At 44.0% G+C, this 20,198-nt stretch overlaps 1 protein-coding gene and 1 pseudogene across 5 annotated transcripts in view; one reads left to right on the forward strand and one right to left on the reverse strand.

Moving 5' to 3' along the window:
• Positions 1–20,198, forward strand: part of LOC146192195 (sodium-dependent phosphate transport protein 3-like) — a 91,265-nt gene that overhangs the window by 24,262 nt on the left and 46,805 nt on the right. For all 5 annotated transcript variants that reach the window (XM_084602373.1, XM_084602372.1, XM_084602375.1 and 2 more), the window contains exons 4-7: positions 8,480–8,626; positions 11,162–11,317; positions 13,567–13,750; positions 19,603–19,745. In XM_084602373.1, the coding sequence (XP_084458499.1) occupies positions 8,480–8,626; positions 11,162–11,317; positions 13,567–13,750; positions 19,603–19,745 (630 nt within the window). The remainder of the gene's footprint in view (positions 1–8,479; positions 8,627–11,161; positions 11,318–13,566; positions 13,751–19,602; positions 19,746–20,198) is intronic.
• LOC146192196 (uncharacterized) lies at positions 1,899–2,880 on the reverse strand (annotated as a pseudogene).

Consider the following 20,198-nt stretch of genomic DNA (forward strand, 5'->3'; position numbering starts at 1 on the left):
GCAGCTGACGGGCACAGTGTATCTGTTAAACAGACTGGATTCGTCATCATGAAAAACTTTCCTGTGATGGGGTGCTCTCCAGATGGTATAATTAAGTTTGATTGTTTGTGCTGCTTTGCAAAAGAAGCACTTTTAGAGATCAAATGTCCGTAAAAGGTGGCCCATTCCTTCAGCAAAGATAACCCCAAACCAACATATATGACCCAAATACAAGTGCAAATGGGTATTCTTGGTTTTCCGAGATGCAATTTTTTTATTTACCAATCCCCAGAAATGTGGAAACTGTGTTCCGTAAAATTTGATCACGAGTACTTTGAGAATTGCCATAGGGCTGTCTATGTAATTTACAAGGACTACCTATTCAATGCTCTTAAGTGCAGATAGATGCTATTGTGGTAATTTTTTGTGCCAGAATCTTTTCCCAGTTTTTAAAATATGTTGGACCAACTAGCTTGGCAACATGCTTTATTGATGCTATTGTGTTGTAATAAACATGGCAGATGTCAGCCTTCCACCACAGAAAAATCACGTGATTTTTGCACGTCTGCATCTCTTACTGTCACATAGTTTTGCAACAGTGTGTCACATTTTATTGTCAAAGGTGCTTTGGAGACATAAGGTAATATATATATATATATATATATATATAGAATACATATATGGATCAGAAATCTAATCATCTTAGTGATGTCCACTCCATGACAAGAACCACTGCAACTAGCCTTTAATTAGCCCTGTTGTGCTAGTTGCTGCTACGTTATGATGGCTTATTTCATGATTGCATCTGTTTACCTATGCTGCCCGTTCCTTAAGTACTGTTTTCTCGTAACAGACTATCATTTATCCTCTTAGATACTTTCTCTTCCAGGCTGTCATCTTTTTAGCATTACCCTAATCATTTCCTTTATCATAGCTCAATCTGATTTCAGTCCTTTTCATCGTCCTTGTAGTTTGTATTACAAGTCAGTAGCAACAAGACACAAGTCATGCCTCATTAATATGGGCCCTGTCATTTTGAACAACTTGAATTATAGACAGTTATTCTGAAGGCAAGACCTTTTCAATGTTTTTATGCCTCATTAATATGTAAACTTGAACAAACAATGGAGAAGAGAGAAATGCACAATGACAATTGGGGCCCATGCATTTTTGTTCCTTTAATGGATGTTGAATTATCTGAATTTTGAGTATAGGCCTGTTTAAGAATGTAACTGTAAATGTGAAAATGAATAAGTGATTAGTGCTCTTTTTTTTGTGATGTCATGCTTTAGAGTGTGAAGTGGCTCAATCAGCCAATCCACCTTAACAATTTTTATACAGGGATAGCTGGGAAGAAAACTTTCTGAAGATTGTTCAATCTAGGAAGCCAAATTCAGTCTCCTTCAGCCGAAACCGTGTGCCGATATCATGTACGTGAACAGTTGTTGTAGAAGTTTTCATTTAATCTAGGAAGCCAAATTGAGTCTCCTTCAGCTGCGACTGTGTGTCGATATCATGTATGTGAATGCTTGCAGAAATTTTCATTTACCGCAATACGCCATAAAGCTATGATAGGCCACTAGACACATGAAGTTACTCCGCATTACTTCAGTCATATCGGTTGTACGGGGTAATTTGCTTGTAGCTTCAAAAACCAGCTAACTTCAAATTTGCTGACCACCCTTATGCACACAACCTGACTAATCAAAACATATTTTTTAAAGAACATTTTTCCTTCACAATTCATTATTATGGACGACTTGCTTCACGGGAAGTTTTGCTTGGTTACCAAACTGCCAATATTAATGAGACATGACTACATTACATTTGAGAGACACCATAAAAGTGCTGTTCATAATATAAGAGTGCCTATGAAATGCTCTCTATGTCCTGCAGCAAATACAATACTCATCACCTCATCTTAAGCAGAATTTGGCAAGAATTTCTGCGCACTCAGGATAGGCCTCGACAAATTTGCAACTGCCGCAAGCAAAAGAACAATCTCACCGAATACTGGGAGAAGCTGGAGAGGAAACTTTTGCAATATTTTGAACGCTTTTAAACGCTGAATTACTCTTTCTACATGTACACGAGCTCGAGCTATTGCTTGATTGCGATGAGCCTCACATTCTTCCAACTGCTTCCTCTGTTTTAAGAAAGGAGGCCTGTCCATTGTCACCTTTGCCTTATTGCAAAGATTTTCAATCAAGAATACCTTGTTGACCATCACATGATCTATGTATGGCATGCACATGTTCAAAACATCGGAACGAGCAGTCAGCTGGGTATCAGAGCTGCGGCCTCCATATGCATGGCCAACAATGCTTTTCAAGCCACTAGGAGCACACCCTACAAGAATTTTCAGCGTGTAGCTCTTTTTGTGATGGCTATACATCAATAGCACGAGAAGTAAGGTCGCCAGGTCTTTCAATGGGCACTTCTGTGCAGTCAAGAATGACTCTAGTGTTCTTGTACTGCTTTAAATAGACTGTGAGATTTTCTATTATTGATTCTTTTAAAGGAAAAAAGACTGCTTCAGTGAGTGCTCGTGAAAGGATACACACGGCATTTCTTATAATACCTGCAACAGTTGTTCTGTGGATGGAAAACAAAACAGACAGGAAGCTAAAGTTGACATTGTGATACAACTTGGTAAACACCATCAACACTGTGTCCTCGTCACTCAGTGCAAACCCTCTTGGTATGCAGAGCTTGCGGAGAGCTGAGAATTCAGCAATAATATTCCTCAAGAGCTGCCTGCAGCCTAGCCCTGTCAATGTACGAATTTTCTCTGCATCCTGTATGAGCTCGAATGATAGCAGGGGCTTCTGTCGACCACGTTCAAAAGGTGGAGTGGCCTGTACACAGGCATCTCTAACTCTTCCAGCCTGCATGCATACCACTGAGGCAAACTGTTGTAAAATGCTACCTGGAGGCACTGTAAAGAAAGACTTCTAATATATTTAACATTGTCACAATAAAGGCACTCGGTACTTTCAGGTATAATAGAGCTCCGGATGCTACCACCATCATGTCAGCCAACAAGAATGTTTAAGCACTAGTGCACCATCTCTCAAAACAACAGTTCTAGCAAACTAAGTAAAGCATTAATTGGGAATATGTCATGCTCTATTGTGCTCTCACTGCAGAATGCCTACAGAAAAACTGTAGAATGCTTACAAGAAGCATGAAACATCATGAAAAATGACCTTATTTAGGTCAAAATGCATTTGATTTAGAAATGGCCGTTCTGTTTTAAAAAAAGTAACATATAAGGATAAGTAACCTAGTGAGGCACGTAACAGGTAATAAAACAATCAAAATAGCAGCAACATAATATTTTAATGACTGTGACATTTGGATATTTACCTCGTAGACTATCTGACATCTAGTACAGCTTGTAGCAAAAAGAGGCCCAAAAATTTCCAAAAAAGTTCTTTAGTGAATATTTGCCACGAAAACAACACCCAGCTGAATGACTTTCTGTCTCTCAACCAAACCAGCAGTTGTTTTCTTAACTCTGTTAAAGCAGCTTTTAATAATAAAACGCCAAGATAAACCACTTCCTAAGGATGAAAATTATTTCAAACATGCCTGTTAATAACATGTAAGTTGAAATATGACTTATGAATATTCATCCAAGAGCCTTAGTGAACCTAACAGCTCAAATTTGATTACTTAAAACATACCTTCAATCACCGCCTCTTCAAAGGTGTCATCCAAGGGTCCTTCACGAAAGCACACATCGACTGTACGAAGACCAAAATTTTATTACAAAGCACTTTCAACTGCACAACTGCATGCAGCAAAAAGTAACAAATATATCAATGGCATAACAGCTTGTCATGCAAGTTGATGATCTGCATGCCGATGTCAGTCTACTTGTTCAAGGCCTACAAATTATATTAAAAACATACCTTCAATAACTGCCTCCACACTGTTAGTATTGGAACAGCCTTCACCAGCACATATGTTGCCTGCAGCGACCAGAATTTGGTTAGTGACTATTCAATCATTCAACATATCGAAGTTTCTCTTGTTTTGAATTCCCCTTAAAAGTTCTTTTCAGTGACATACTTCAAAACAAAAGCCATTCACAGAGTTAGCAGTTTCACACACTGCACAAAACTGATGCGCTACCTGCGTTAGGGCATTTAATTTGGGCAAGTTCATACATCAACACAGGATGGCAAAGAATTTGATGGCACAAAAGACTGGTGTCGTGTTCTTCCTTGCCCCGTAAGTTGTGGCTTTCCTTTTCTTAAATACGTCTTCAAATAATAATTGCATGCATCCTTAATCTGCTAGATAGATTATTTCAGTTAACATTGCAGTATGCCTTGGTCTGCTGTCACCTCGGAAGCTTCGACAAAGTGGCCATCATTCACACCAGAACTACCTGCACAGTGCGAGTACATTTCACATAACAGTGGCCGCATTCTTAAGTAAATCAAGATTACCCAAAGTGAATGTCGTGAAGGAAAGAGTACTGTGGTAGTATGATGTGATCTTGCTTTCATGATGTGATCTTGCTTACCTACACCTCTGTTCATCATATATTCCTGTAGTTCCAGCTGATTTTGGTGAACCGTTCTGCTCGCTGTAAAAATTGATTAATATTGAGAGAGATAAAGTAGTTTAGCAGCATTTAGAATCAAACTTATACCTGGTGGCTTGCGAGGCAATTTTGGGGCGTCGAATCGCCTGGGAAGGCACAGCATTCTTCTTCAATATTCTTCGCCGGTACACTTCATAACAAGAATAAGCATCCCGACATGATTTGGGTTGAACTCCAAAGCCTGTCACAAGATGCGACCTAACTGTATTAAATAAACTGTAGGTTTTAACATGCTGAAGCGACACACGAGCTACGAGATACATGTAGGGCTTCGGGCACAAGATGCTGCTCCTCTGGGAGTTTGCATGCGAGGCAGCAATTGACTTACAAATACGATCTCATCGTACTTACCCCCCTTCCGAGAATAAGACTTCGTGCCAGCATCAGTTAATAAATATTGCACAACTCAGTTTAGGCCACCCAAAGCTCTTTAAGTGCCCTGATATTGTGCAGCACATGAGCGTTTCTGTATTTTCGCCTCAATCGAAATACGGCAGCCGCGGCCTGGATCGAACTCGTCACGTATTACGAAGGCCAAATCCACTGCAGAAATGAACATGATCATTGCTTTTAGGTGTTCCGTAAACCCTTCATTATACGAAGCGTTTTATAAAATCAATACCAAGTTGATGACAGCGCCGACGAAGTCGTGTCTGCTACAGGAATCCAAATAGCAACAGCGTCGCCTCATGGACAAAGTGCACAGCAGCTTCAGGCGCATAGGAGGCGTAAAGACCATAATATGACGGCACACAACAAAACAATGCAAAAAATAAGAGAAAAACATGAGCCCATTCTTCGTTAAGGCGCACAAGTCATCAGGTACGATAGTGTAAACAGCGTGACAGCGTCATGTGGCACGAAGACAGACTTGCGTCGTGACTGAAACACAGGTCGACACTAGGTGCCTTGTACACCTCCACGGTAATAAATCATTCCCGCACAAATAAAAACGATGGGCAATCGCAAAACACTCACCTTTGGTATTCGGTTTTAGAAGCTTGAAGTCCTCTTCAGTGAAATGTTTGCTGCACACTATTGCGTACCTGGAAGGAGCCTTTCCATTTTTAAGCTTTACCATCCATTGTTTGGGAAGCGCCTGATCCTCTGGATAATAATGAAAGCTTATGTCTGGTTCAGTACATTATGTAGAACACTGTGGTACCGAACAATACCGCACCATGGCGATCTGGCGTACTTTGCGATGCCTTTTTTTACGTCCGACCGCAGCACACAACAAAGCCGCGTTGGCCGCGCACGCGGCCCGTCGTCTGCCACGCCACTGTCGCCACCTATAGGTCGATCTCTCAGCGAATATGCAACCAGTGATTTTAGCACTACTAGTTGTGTGGTAGTACATTGCCTTCAGTTATGAAGTTTCGGCTATAGCTGTCAACACTCAGTACGCTGGCCTTTACACAGTGGTGTGAGCCAGGGTGTGAACTCAGTGACTTTCAAGTTATATATGTATGGAATAAATGCATTTTTGGTACTGATGATGATGGCAAATAAACTATCACCGCATCTGAGTCGATGAAAAAGACGTGGGATCGAATTGGGCATCAAGCCAGGATTTGTTAAGCCTCATCGAGCCCTGCTTCTTTGCCCAATCTTGGTGCCCATGCATGATCACCAAGATACTTTGTTGGGCGAGTTGGTACTTATTCATTATTAATATAAACAGCGCGAACACGAAGACAAGGGACAAGAAACAAGAAAGCCACAGTACATGCGCTGACTCACAACTAAGCCTAAGTTAATCGGCTTGGGCTTAGTTGTGAGTCAGCGCATGTACTGCGGCTTTCTTGTTTCTTGTCCCTTGTCTTCGTGTTCGCGCTGTTTATAATTATAATGCCCATGCATGAGCATTATGACCTGTTCATAATACTACTTGTGCATGTGTTATTCATTATGATCATGGCAGATCATAATACTTCAGCATATTATGACTTGCTGCCACACGTGTGGACTGCATCTGTCCCGCACAGAATGACTGGGCTTCAGCGTATTATGAAGCTTTGGAGTGGGCCCTTTTTTTTTTTTTTTCAGATAAAAGCTATAGAGTGCATTATTCAAAATATATTTGAAAAATTAACGAGATATTTGGTGTTTGTGAACAATTTTGAACATGCACACTTTGATCTGCTCAGCGAAAAGGGTTAGAGGCTCTGCAATTTGATATTTGAAAATGCAGAATATTTGCACATCCCAAGCTATTTTGTCTCATGTGGCGGAAGCAGCCTGCTGGTCTTGCCACATGGCCTCACACATTGCTGTGTTGGCCACTTTGTGTTGGCCACTCTGCTTATAGTGGCAAGATTTTGATGTGATGCTTCATTCTGCAGCTATCAAAGATCAATAGATCTTATGTGTACGCTTTCTGATGATCGTTTCTACCTCAAACATTCTCTGCTGCTATGGCACAGTGGTTAGGGCACTCTGCTGCCGAGCCCTTGGACTAGGGTTTGAGCTCATCCGCAGCTGCCGCGTTTTAATGAAGGAAGAATGCAAGTTTCCTGTGTGCGTTGTAGTTTAACACCACTATGTGGTGTTAAACTGTGTAGTGTTAGTTTAACATCCACTGCGATGTCACTGGATGTTAACGAACCGAAGGCAGTTGAAATTAATCTGAAGCTTTTCACTATGGCGTCCCTTATAGCCATGCTGGTTTGGGATGTTAAACGCCATAAGCCAAATTGCCCCGCTGCGGTGGTGCAGTGGTGAGGGCGCTCAACTGTTGTGCCCAAGTATGTGGGATCGAATTCTGGTCGCGGTGGCCGCTTTTTGATGGAGGTGCAAAACGATGTCAGGGCAGCTTAAAGGACCCCAGGTGGTTGAAATTTCTGAATCCCTCTACTGCAGCGTCTCTCATAGCCTGAGTCGCTTTGGAACGTTAAACCCTATAAATTAAACCAAACCAAACCTGACTTGTTTCAAACATTCACATATTGCTGATCCTTCTTACAAGTATTAGTTTCACCAATGATAAGTCACGCCTTTGCAATGTCGTAAATAATATTGTGTGATTGGAGGAATAGTGCATTGCTAGGTGGTGCCCACTGAGTTTATTTAGTCCTTTATGACATGTCCCATACTTCACAACTATAAACGAAACTGTTATGCCTATCATGCCTTTAACCGTGGAGGAGCAGCTCTACTGCTACACTTTATTTCTTGAAGCCTTGTTAACTCACAAGTGTTGCCACATCTACTGCTCGCCACACTGTGTTCACTACTTAGAAGGCTGTGTGCATTTGCAGCTAGTTTTGTTTCTTCTGTGGCATCGGAGCTTTTTGCTCTCACTGAAATGATGGCTTAACTTAATATGATCAGTACTTGCCATTGCACATAACGGCGCTGCACTGAGCGTTTCGGCTACTTGACATCAACAGCCGAAAAATTGTCATACAGCGTGATTAATGACTGCGGCCTTCATTTTTTCATTCACCTGCCATGCTGGCAGGACATTATGTTTACCCGTGATATTATGCACTTCGTTTTTTAACTGTCAATGCAAACACTTTTACCAGGTGGAATTCTTTGCTCTTTAATTGTAAATAGCGTGTGATTCTGATAATTTTCAAGTAATAAATTTACAAGCTTTCACGTTTGCAATCAAAGCAGTTGGCTGTTAGAATGGTATGTTAACAGGTGTTATTGGCCTTGCCAATTACAACCCAGTAAATTACAACCAAGGTTAAATATTGTGAGATACTGGTGTGCAGGGATATAATGCAATACTATATATACGATTGCTTACTTTATGTGAGAAATTGGATGTTTCCGAAATGCACAGTGTATGTGCATGCAGCGAGCCTAACGAGTGAAGGACAGATTTAGGGTGTGCAGTTGTTATTAAGTAGATCTTTCTTATTTGTTCAGGTTTTTGGCCTCATTACAACTACTGTGCCTCCCTCGCCCTCAGAAGATAAGAACAACGAGGATGCTGGGGCGCTCGTATTCTCATGGTCACCTTCCGTGCAAGGGGTTATCCTAGGAGCGTACTTCTACGGTGTAATCACACCCCAGGTAAGCTTGAGTGGCTGTCTCTAGGAAAACAATGATAAGGTAGCTCGTGAGTAGCTGTTTTTGGGATGTTTCGCTTATCTGTCAAGGACAGGAATTTGTTTCCTGAGAGAGAGAGAGAGGGAGGGGCTAAAACAGCATAAATGCAGGTAGGTAGAGAGCTCCACACTTGGACATCAGAAAAGGGAACAGGGAACCGAATCAATGTCATAAGGGTTGGTTGGAAACCACAGTATGGAAGAATAGTGAGATGGGCTGGGCTGCTTCTTAGGCGAATTGGCAGAGTTTACTCATTTTGGCAAAGCCTGAAGCATAAAAAAAGACAGGGACATGGGAAAGATTGTCCTTCAGCTGGTCTGTCATTCATAGTTTCACTCATCGCATGTGCCAGGTGTCGAGCAAGAATGCTTTCTGTGTACGTACGAAGGTATTGCCCGAGAATGTGCAGCGTGTGTTTGGTGGCCTTGCGCCATCATTGGGGCATGGCATTAGGGTGTGCAAAATCCTGAAAACCAAATGGCACCACCAAGCACGGTGGTACAAAGACATTATGCGAGTAAGGTTGTTTGTTTTGTATGTGCCTGCCCAAGCTTCTAGGGCACTGCGGGAGTCCCTCACATTGGCTGGTCGGGCAACAGAATTTTAGTGCCAAGGCATGTTGGTCACCCTAAAGGTCAACCTTCCTCGAAAGCCAGAGGAGGATTGGTGAGAGATCCGGATTATCAACGAGGACATTCACCCAAACAATGTGCAACAGATGCTGCGCCTGGCCCAAAACTATGCCTTTGAATCCAAGAAAAATGCCACACAACTGCTGTCTTTTGTCAGGCGTTTGTCCAGATGTGCAACAGAGAGTGAAAGGGACACTTTCATATTTGAGGGACTGGATGTGTCCTACCACAATAAGCCCAGCATGCCGAAACTCGGCTAAGTGAGCTGGCACTACCACCACAGGGCTAACAAACTACTCTTGCCTTATTCATCATCCCACATAATGCTTGTCAAAAAGATAATAGTCAACATGGGCTTTACCAATAGCATGAAAAAATTTTGTCCCTTCTTGATGCCCACCAACCTTAGCGATCAGGCCATCCGCCTTTGTGAGGCAAGCTATCCCAAAGATGTCCTCAGTTTGGTGGCAAAAGGCTTGGTGAAGAAGTGTCAAAGAATCTGTTCGAGGCAACCCACAGATAGTAGGAAGACGCTGGTGATTCTGTATACGCAGGGAGTTTCACACAGGCTCAAGAGGGTGGCCAAGAAGGTAAATGTGAGGCTGGTCTTCTCCGCCCTAGACAAGTTGTCAGCATTGTGTGGAATCAAGAACCCATTTTCAAGCGGCCCAAAAGGATGCATTATGAGGCCTAGAAGTAAATTTTTGGAGTGCACACAAGGGCTGGTATACTGTATTTCTTGAACTTGTAGCCGGGTATGCATAGGGCAGACTGGCAGAACATAAGTGCAGTGTGGCACAACCAAGGAAGGGCAGCTTGTCTGAACGCTGCCATGACTGCTGCCCGCAACCCATTGTTCGAGGAGTGCACTGTTGAGCAAGGAGCAGGCATTCATGCATATGTGAAATAATCGAGGCATGTTTGATTTGTAGCTGCGTGCATCGAGGCGTCGTCAGTTTCTCTGTCAGAAAAGGAAATCTCGTTCCCCGATAGTCGTGGCATGAGCGTGCAATGAGTCTCCTCAGTTTTAGCGCTTTGTGTGTGTCCTGTGTCTCTCACATCCCTGTCTTTTTTGCACTTCAGGCTTCAACAAAATGAGTGGGACGTGCCTAACAGTTCTACTTATTTTTTAAGAATCCCTTATTGGAGATGGTTTTGATGTTCCTCCCAGTCTCTAGAAATCTTCATTAATGGCCTCTCATAGCTGACAGGAGCTGATGTGCTTTGCATTCTATTTACTGTCCGTCTGCCTCGCCCCATATATGACGATCTGTAAAAAGTGGATTGTCATCATTTTTGTTTAATTCATTGCTGCTTAACAAGGAAAACAGTTCAGAGGTTTATCCTCCGGTGACTTGGGGGGCTGGTCTATCCTATGTGCATTCAGACCTTCCTTATTGGTATGTGGTGGGGTGAATAATGTCTAGCTATAGCGGCCTACAGAGGGATCTAGGCCAAACAAAACTAGTGACTGATTGGGCTCATGTACCTCTGCCACACAACTGGGTGCACAGCCAGCCTCTGTCAATAGCGCCACTCGCTGAACACCACCACAAAAGCTTGCAGGTGTTGGCACTGCATATTTAGTGTGCATTTCTTTCTATTATTTTTTATTGCAATGTTTACTCACAAGATGCTGCACGTTTTACCCGAATGGCTGCGTGGTCTTCTCAAGATGGGACATCTTCAGAACATTATTCACTATCAGCACTGTGCGTGAAATTGCAGGTGCACCGAGAAACCTGACTGAACTGACACGTCGATTGTGAAGTATATTTAACTTTCTTTTAATTAGGGGTTAGAATTTCACAACACTGCTTGCCTAGGTGAATAGTGGGACAATTGTCGCATACTACTTACTGTACAGGTGCTGGGCGGGCGGCTGGCAGAACGGTTCAGTGCCAAGTGGACACTGCTCGTGGGGCTGCTGGCCTCGTCGGGTCTCACGTCGGCCACACCTTGGGTGGCGACACTGGGTGTGGCGCCCCTGGTCGTGCACCGTGTACTTCTGGGACTCGTGCATGTGAGTTGCTTTGTGCTTTCAGTTCTTGGAGCTTGATCATCAACCTTTCAATTTGCACACGAGATGGCACAAGGTGTGTCCTGTGTTTCTCACACTTTCTCGCGCTTTTAGACAAACATGGCATCATCTGTGCGGCATTCCAGTGCGGATGAACATTATCCATCAGATGATGACAGTGCAACTTATAAGGATGTAGACGTTTTGTTTTATTCTGCGAAGAAGATAGTGATGATGTTTATACTGACAGTCACTCTGAAGCAAAAGAGTGCAGCGAGGAGATGTTGGCCAGCTCGCGCGATGGTGCCATGATTTGAGCGAAATCTAAGCTAATTGGATGTGAGCTATGAAGAAATGGACAAGTGTGCGTGACTATTCAAGCCTTATCTTTTTTCTACACTTTCTCTGACATTTATTTACTTCTTTTTATATCACACCTAAACGGAGCCACGCATGGTGTATTACTGTAGGCAACAAGGAATAGTAAATAGAACATTAATATCTGCTGTATATTTTTTTGCACTTATTTTCCTATTTTAAACGTGTTATCAAAGCATTTCACGTCATAAAAAAATAAGGAAATTTTGGGACGGATTTTTTAGTATTAAAGCCCTTGAGGGGTTAAAATTCACACACAGATCAATTTAACGTTATATGTTGCAAACTACTGAAGCAACAATCGCACAAAAATTTACAGAAAAATTGGAAGCTGGGAAACTCAGCCCAGTTTAAAATTTTTGCACTAGTTTGCCTTGTTTATTGCCTTATGTGGTTTTTCTTTTAGTCAGACAAATGTGGCATCACAACCAAGGGTGTCCCAATCTTTTCACTCCTCTTTATTTTGACGATAAGAAGGTGGTGCCTTATTGTATGAAGCTCAAAGTATTCATGATGCACCCAAACCATAAGACGTGTAATTCATTCATAACTGTTGCTAAGCACGCGTAAAAAGACATATCATAATTTAAATGTGTTCTACACATTTCATTAGAGTTTTTCATCATGGATCAGGTGAACACATGGGGGCTAAAAAAGAAAGGAATTAAGATGTCGAACATGTTGACATACTATATTATTTTTCACATCTCCTTATAATAGAGACTGGCATTACAGTGAACCAGTGTGCTGTAAACAGGTATGCATGAACTTTGAGGCTCTGAGGACATGAAATGCAGAATCCATGTTAAAGGACATAGACACCTAATTTTTAGGTTCGTGTTTTATCATTTGTAATGATACCTAGGACATACGGTACATGGATCATCATGTCACATTCACCTACAACTGCTGAATAATTTATAATCGAATTTCTTTTCTCAGCTATTTCAGTTTCAACAACCAAGCTATGGCTATGACGTCACAGTCAAGTGTAGATCACGCGAGGAAGGAAAATACATCGATATAATCATTGTTGTATCATTTGAATTCACTGCAATGATAAAGCCAGCCTGCCTCATTAACAGGAATCATTACAAGTGAAGAATGAGTGATTATATCGGGTTTTTTCATGCCGCGCATCAAGACTTGATTGTGACGTCACAGCCATCTCTTGGATATCGAAATTGAAACTAGCAAGAAACGAAAATTCAATTATACATTATTTAGCAGTTGTAAGTGAAAACTGCGTGCGAATCGATATACAGGAAAGGCTTAAGCATCGTTAACAAGAAGAAAAATGCTACCAAAGTTTGGTGTCTATAGTCCTTTAAGAACTGCCCAGGTTGTAGTTTGTCTTTCCGTGACTAGATCTGCGGAGCTGTGGCAGTGTTTCAGCTGTATTTCACAGAAATGAGCCAAGTATACCAGTTCCAAAGATGTGCAGTAGTGCACTTTTTGTGTGGGATTTAGGTACAGAGAAAGTGAAGGCGTTTGTGGAGAAGTTAGCTGTCCACCTAAAGGCGTCTTGCTTGTCTTGCTTGGCCTACTGCAGTGAACGCAGTGATGTGGTTGTCAGAGGCGCACTGAGGATGGCTCCTTCCAGTATTTTTACCTTTTACTTAAAAAAAAATTGGTATTTTTTGAAACTACTATCTTGGCTTTTTCTTGGCTGCTAAAGCCGCATTGATTGTTGACAAATCAGCTGCATCCACAACAGGTGTTAACATCGCCATGGTTTGCATGTGGAAATGGATAACTGGGACAATATATGCATTTTGTTCTTTATTTTGAACCTTTGCGTGCTCGCAAATGCAAGCACTGTTTATGTGCAGTAGTCTCTCCATGCCCCATGATTGTCGTCTTCTACCGTGCAGGGCCTGAGCATGCCTTCTTCAGTGGCCCTGGTGGCTCGATGGGCCCCCCGGCGGGAGCGGTCAACATTTGTGGCCGTGCTCTTCTGTGGCCGGTACATGGGCGTCGTTGTGGCCACGCTCATGTTCGGCCACCTGTCGGCACTCTCGGTGGCCGGAGGGTGGCCCTTTGCCTTCTACGTGTCCGGTGAGCCACCAGGACGTGTATGTCTTCAGGAGCCTGGCAATATGTTTGCGGGAAATGTACGCTTAGGAACAGATTTTGCATGAAATTGGTACCAGTGGATTGAGTGATGCTGACAAAGGGGATTCAAGCAGTTTGCTAGTACAGTGCAACTAAAATTATTATTTTTTTCTGTGCATCCACATCATGTACCGTCTGTTGCAGAAGTTTGCAGCCCAACGCGCCGGGCGGAGGAGCAGTATCTTTCCCGAGGGGCGGCGCTGCGCCCGCCGGCGCTGCCTGTGACGCAGCTATAAAGAGTGAGGAGGCTTGTTCTCTTTCCCTCGTCCCCCTGCTGAGAGCAAAGATGTGCGATATCAACCACGAGATAAAGGGAAGAGAACAAGCCTCCTCACTCTTTATAGCTGCGTCACCAGGCAGCGCCGGCGGGCGCAGCGCCGCCTCTCGGGAGCGATACTGCTACTCCGCCCGGCGCGTTGGGCTGCAAACTTCTGCAACAGACGGTACATCTTACAGGAGCTAGAGTTTCTTTTGAGAAGTTGGACTGATGGGTTATGAAAATATGTTGCTCTGATTACCAGAATTGACGGGGTGAATTATGGTTGGTTTCAGCTGTAACCAACTACTCAGAGCTGTAGCCCTTGTACCGTCATTGCCAAATGCCAAATCAAAATTTAATGTGGCGTGATGTGTTAGTGTGCAACTAACTATGGCTCATTACCTTCTCTCTCCTTCTCTCTCGCCAGAATGCAAACAAACTTTGGGGCTCCTAGCATTTCTTGTTTGTGATTTTCCACACAAGGCTATTGCCCTAGGTTTTCCTCACCTGTTTCGGCAAGGCATTCATTTAAGAGCAACCAGAATGGCGAAGTTTTATCTCTGAAGCTTGGACATCTTGGTTGAAAGCTTATGGCAGGCAGTAATTTTCTCTCACAACTGAAAACTGTGTCATAATCACAAGCAAGGGATGCTAGTAGCCATTGAAGTCCATTCCGTCTTATTTCAATCTGAGGGTTTGCTTTCATAATGGAACTTAGCTAGCTCATGAAGTTGGGGCATGAATCAGTTGAGGTGCTTCTTCGAGTTCAGAAGACCTTTGGCTTCCGAGCATGCATGTCAAGCATGTTGTGGAATTTTAGGCATTGTCCCTCTAGTTCAACTCTTGGAGGCAACCACAGATACAGCCTGTGCTCACATGCATGACGCATTGACTCAAAGATAGGGATTTGAGTCTGGTGACCTGTACATTGAATGCAATAGAGCAGGCATGTAGGACTCGGTACCCCGTGTTCTTTAGTAAGGAGCGTACCATTCCTGAGATACCCAGAAAAGCATGAGTGACTTGTTGGCCCTCACCAGCTTTATTTGACACTACGTCAAATGGAAAATTTTACCAGTGCACAAAAATTGTCACGTAGCAAGCACTAGCAAGTAAGGCTGTATGTTTGGATTGGCACCTTTATTTTTTAAGAAGAGCAGTGCTCATATTTTCTGAGCTGCTTCATTTTTTATTTTGTATTGTGATGTTGCCATCCATCCTCCAGCTGGGAGTGGGCATCCCTGACCGTCGTGAGAGTGAGACCACAGGGTGGGAACATAGGAAGGCCAATTTATTCCTTGAAGTAAACAGAATGCAAAACATCAGGAAAGTTAACACAGGAATACAGTCGAACCCAGATATATTAAACTCAAAGGGGATCGCGAAACAGTTCGATATATCAATAATTCGATATACAGAAATCGGCTTGACATCTGTCGTGGCCATGACAATTGATACCATATTTACTTGCATAATCAGCACACTCGCTTAATGAACCCACCCTCCACTTTTGCCACCGAGAATTGAGCAAAAAAGCATTAGTCAGTGAAGCGTCCCTTCGCTTCGGCTGTCGCATCCACAGCTCATTTATTGGCAGCGCATCAAGATGCTGCGCAGCGATAACGTCATGGCGTGTTTATCTTTGACTACACTTTTGATATTAGCTCCTGCAGTGGCAGGGAGCGAACTTGGCAGAGTGCCCGTGATGACTTGATTGCACAAGCCTGGTTCGAGTTATCATGCTGCACTTGAGGCGGGCAGAGTCCACTGCCGCAAAATCATTGGAAAGCGTGATAGCTGCAAATGTCGTTTGAAGCGAACAATGCTAAAAGTCAGTACCATGATCGCAGCTGTCTGTGGGCTTTTGTTGATTCATAATTTAAGAATTGACGACTCCCGCAAAAAAAAGAAAAAGCCTGCCGCTCCTTAGCGTCTGCAGCCGCCATGGCGTACACTGCGCCGCATGTTCAGCACGACAAGCAAGGACAACTCTTGCAAAAGAAAAAAAAAAAAATGGTTGCAACTTCTTAGCGTCTGCTGCAGTCATAGCATATGCTACGCCGCATGATCAGCACAATGGCAAGGAGGAATGACTCCCGCAAAGAAAAAAGAAAAGATCTGCTGCTTCTTAGCGTCCGCAGCCGCTGTAGCTTACGCACGTGCAGCACGACAAAACGAGACGCACATCGCATGTCAGCCACCGCGCGTAGAGCGTTCACAACGCACATTGGAGAAAGAGTCTGCGACGGGCTGAGCTGGCTTGTTCGCGCATGCGTAGTGCATGCTGCTGCGAACAAAGACTGGGAAAGAGAGGAAGGAAGGGGAGAGATAAAGCTTGGCTTAAGAGTGGGCTGACCTGGAGTCCTGCTGTCGCATCTGCCCCATCTTCTCCGCTCTGTCACATACTAGCTCAGAACTTCGGTTCAGTCTTCTTCCTTCTCCTTGTGTGTTATCATGCCACGAAGACCTCTTTTAACCCTGCTGCTGGCATTCTGAGCAGAATTCAGTCTACCTGTGAAGCCTCCAGCTTCAGGCAGCAGCCACACTCGTGTCTGTGTTGGCGGTTTGTGTGACGTCACGAGATCACACTTCGTGGCCCAATAGGTACGAGCTAAAACCCAGCAAAAGTCAACCTACATTTAAAGCTGATATCTCTGACAGATAAATAAACAAATAAAAAAACATCTTCATCATCAGTGTACTTTGGACAAATAGATCAGCTTCGTTGGCTGCTGCGTTAAATCAGTGCACCATCTCGACAGCTTTTCAAGCACCAACACACTGCTTTCACACTGCTCTTCAGAGGTCACTGTCATTTCATCTTTGACAAACCTGCACTAAAGGCATAAATGGATAGCTTTAATTTTGAAAGTGTGCCTCACACCCAGGCCTTCAGGTGGTCAATGTGGGTGTGTGGGCAGGTTGTGCCTATTGTCTTGGCTTTGCATTGAGGCAAGCTCAGGCTCTTGCACATTGTCTGACGCAGAGTATGGCTGTGCTCAACAATCAGAACAGCAGCTGACAAGCCAAAGGTGACATGAAAGTCAATGGATCATAAGGTCGCGGGTCACTAGACCAAACCAATGCTGATCCGGGGTAAGGGTGCTGCTACCGCACGATATTCGGTGCTTAATTATGCTAAACTGTTCCGTCAGTTTTTTCTTCACTGGTGCATTATCTTCGGAGACATCTTTTGCATCATTTTGGGGGCACTCATGCTATCATTTGAAGCCGTATCTTGAGTTTTCAGGGCTAGCCGACATATGCTGACAACTTAGTGTACTGCTGGTGGTACTCACGGAGAACACCTGCATATCCTGGAGTGCATGTTTTCGGGTGATTAAGTGCCGGCACAGGCTGGTGGCTGTGGATGCAGAGGTTTAATTTTGTATGCTTGTGTAGAAGCTGAATGGTTGTACTACAGTCGAACCCGGATAGTATATTGAATTTTAGTTATATTGAACTCACAGAATATCCCCTTGAAGATCCCATGTAAAAGTATAGAAAAGCTGCGCCGTATATCGAATTCAATTTCACCGATCGTTCAATAGTATATCGAACTCCGCACCACACATTGGACAGTGTGCCTTCCCCAGAGACGATCGCATCACCTCGGCCGTTTGCCGCTTGACGTTTTCAAGCCACATGCGGAAGGAATAAGAGGGCACAGTTCGGCGACGGCTGGTCTGGGACAGCACCGCACCCTTCCTCCAAAGGCGTGCGCATCTTCGGTGTTCGCTGCCGCGCTAGCACGTTACATTTGCAAGTCATGTGTGTGAAGGAACGCGAGGGAACCAATGCAGCCGGGGTGTTCGGGAGAGGGGAAAAACACGATAAAACGAAGCGCAAAGGTGTGCCCACTCTTCTGCTGAGCTTTATCTCTCCCCTTCCTCTCTCTTTCCCGGTCTTTGTTAGCAGCAGCACACACTACGCATGCGTGGACAAGCCAGCTCAACCCGTGGCAGATGCTTCTCCAGTGTGTGCTCTGAACGCTCTGCGTGCGATGGTAGACATGCGATTCGCGTCTTGTGTCGTCATGCTGAACGCGTGTAAGCTAACGGCGGCCACGAATGCTAAGAAGCAGCAGATTTTTTTTTTTTTCTTTCTTGCGAGTCGTTTTTTTTTCTTGCCGTCATGCTGAACGTATGCTGTGGCAGCTACGGAAGTTAAGAAGCAGCAATTTTTTTTTTCTTTTGCGAGAGTTGTTCTTATCGGGCTGAACGTGCGGTGCAGCGCAAGCTATGGCGGCTGCGGACGTCAAGAAGCGGCAGATTTTTTGTTTTTTGTTTTGCGAGAGTCATTCATTCTTGCATCTACGAATCAACAAAAGGTCGCAGTCGGCTGTGGTCATGACACCAGCTTTTAGCGTTGTTCGCTTCAAACGGCATTTGCGGCTATCACGCTTGCCAATGTTTTTGTAGCAGTGGACTGCCCGCCCCACCCCAAGTGCAGTGCAATAAATTAAACCAGGCTTGTGCAATCAAGCCAGCATGCGGGCACTCTGCCAAATTCGCTCCCTGCCACCGCAGGATCTATGAAAAGTATAGTCAAAAGAAAAACACGTCGTGACATTGCTGCGAAGCATCTTGGCGCTGCGAATAAATGAGCTGTGGATGCAATGGTCGAAATGAAGGGACACGCCACCGAACGCTTTTTTTTTCTCAAATTCTCGGAGGCAAAAATGGGGAGTGGGTTCATGATGTGAGTGGGTTGACTATGCGACAAATACCGTATCATGTTTCACGATCGCAAGGGGCGTCTCAAGTCGATTTCTGTATATCAAATTATCGATATATCGAACTATTTCGCGATTCCTTTTGAGTTCGATACATCCGGGTTTGACTGTAGTACTAGATTGTAGAATCCCAATAGCACTGTACTGTGTACTACAGTTTTATGACATGTTTACCATCAAGCAGAGGCTAGCCATTTACATCAGTGTCCTGGCGCATATGCCACTTCTGTAACATTGGAAGGGGGGGAAGGTGAGGGCAAAAAAGAAAAAAGTTTATGGGACCTGCATTTACACAAGGGTACCATTATGCATTTCATATTGGCTGGCAGGCCTATCGGGAGCATTTTTTTAAGACAGGTTCTCGCAGTGCCTTGGATTCCTCAGGGGTTCAATTTGTGCATGCCTCAAGCCCCACCTTTTCTCACCTCTTTCTCTGAGACTGATCTTGCTGTAAATTCTTGTAGGAAACTATTCCACTATACAGGCAGCCAATATATGTGAAGTTGGCCTTCTATCCTTTTATTATTATTATTTATTTTTTTAGGGAGATGCATTGGCATGTTCTTTTTAGTATGCTTGTTAATCTGAGAGAAATGAAAGTCGGGACACTCATGGTACCTAGCGCCTTTTCTAAGTTGATAGAATTTTCCTGGGGCTGAAAAAGCTGAGAGCTTGCCCCCTAAAGAACAACATTCTGATGCCACAAGCATGCTTCGTGTCTGAATGAAGGTGTAGTCACCCATTGTTTTCATGTGCTAATGGTTGGTGAAAGCGAGCATGACCTTGTTGCCTTTGCACCAGGGCTGCTGGGCTTCCTGTGGCTGGCCCTATGGTTCTTCCTGGCCTTTGACGACCCAGCTTGCGACCCTAAGGTGACAACCTCAGAGCTTCGCAAGATCCGAGCTGGCGAGGGTGGCACAGGTCCACTCAGGGCCAGCACTGTGGTGAGGAGCAGTCTTGTGTGCTCCATAGCCCTTTTTTTAAATGCCGCTATATTTCAGAGGGGCCCATTTGTTGCTTGTTCTTTTCACTCTGTTGTTGGTAGAAGAAAACACTCTTCACCCTTTATTCTTACTTGGGAAGTGCCAGCAGTGGCTTCATCACACCCGCTATGGCCTTATTAGGGAGAAAGAGAGGAACCGCCTCAGGGTATGACGCGGTACCGGCATGTGGCCCTTTGCCATGCTTTCGCATTGAGACATCGACATAGATGCGCAGTTTGCACTGCGAAAGCTGCTTTCAAACTTTGAATGCAGAGGGGTCATCTGCCTTGGCCACACTGTTTCAGATTTCAATACAGTTCCGGGGTTTTCCATGTACCGGCATCGTAGGATTTTTTTCCCGTTTTCGTACAATACCTCAAATCTGAGGCATAGGAACGACCGGTCGAACGAGCC

Source organism: Amblyomma maculatum, chromosome 4 (genome assembly GCF_055883805.1).
Source record: "Amblyomma maculatum isolate TAMU_Amacu chromosome 4, ASM5588380v1, whole genome shotgun sequence".
Taxonomy (NCBI): domain Eukaryota; kingdom Metazoa; phylum Arthropoda; class Arachnida; order Ixodida; family Ixodidae; genus Amblyomma; species Amblyomma maculatum.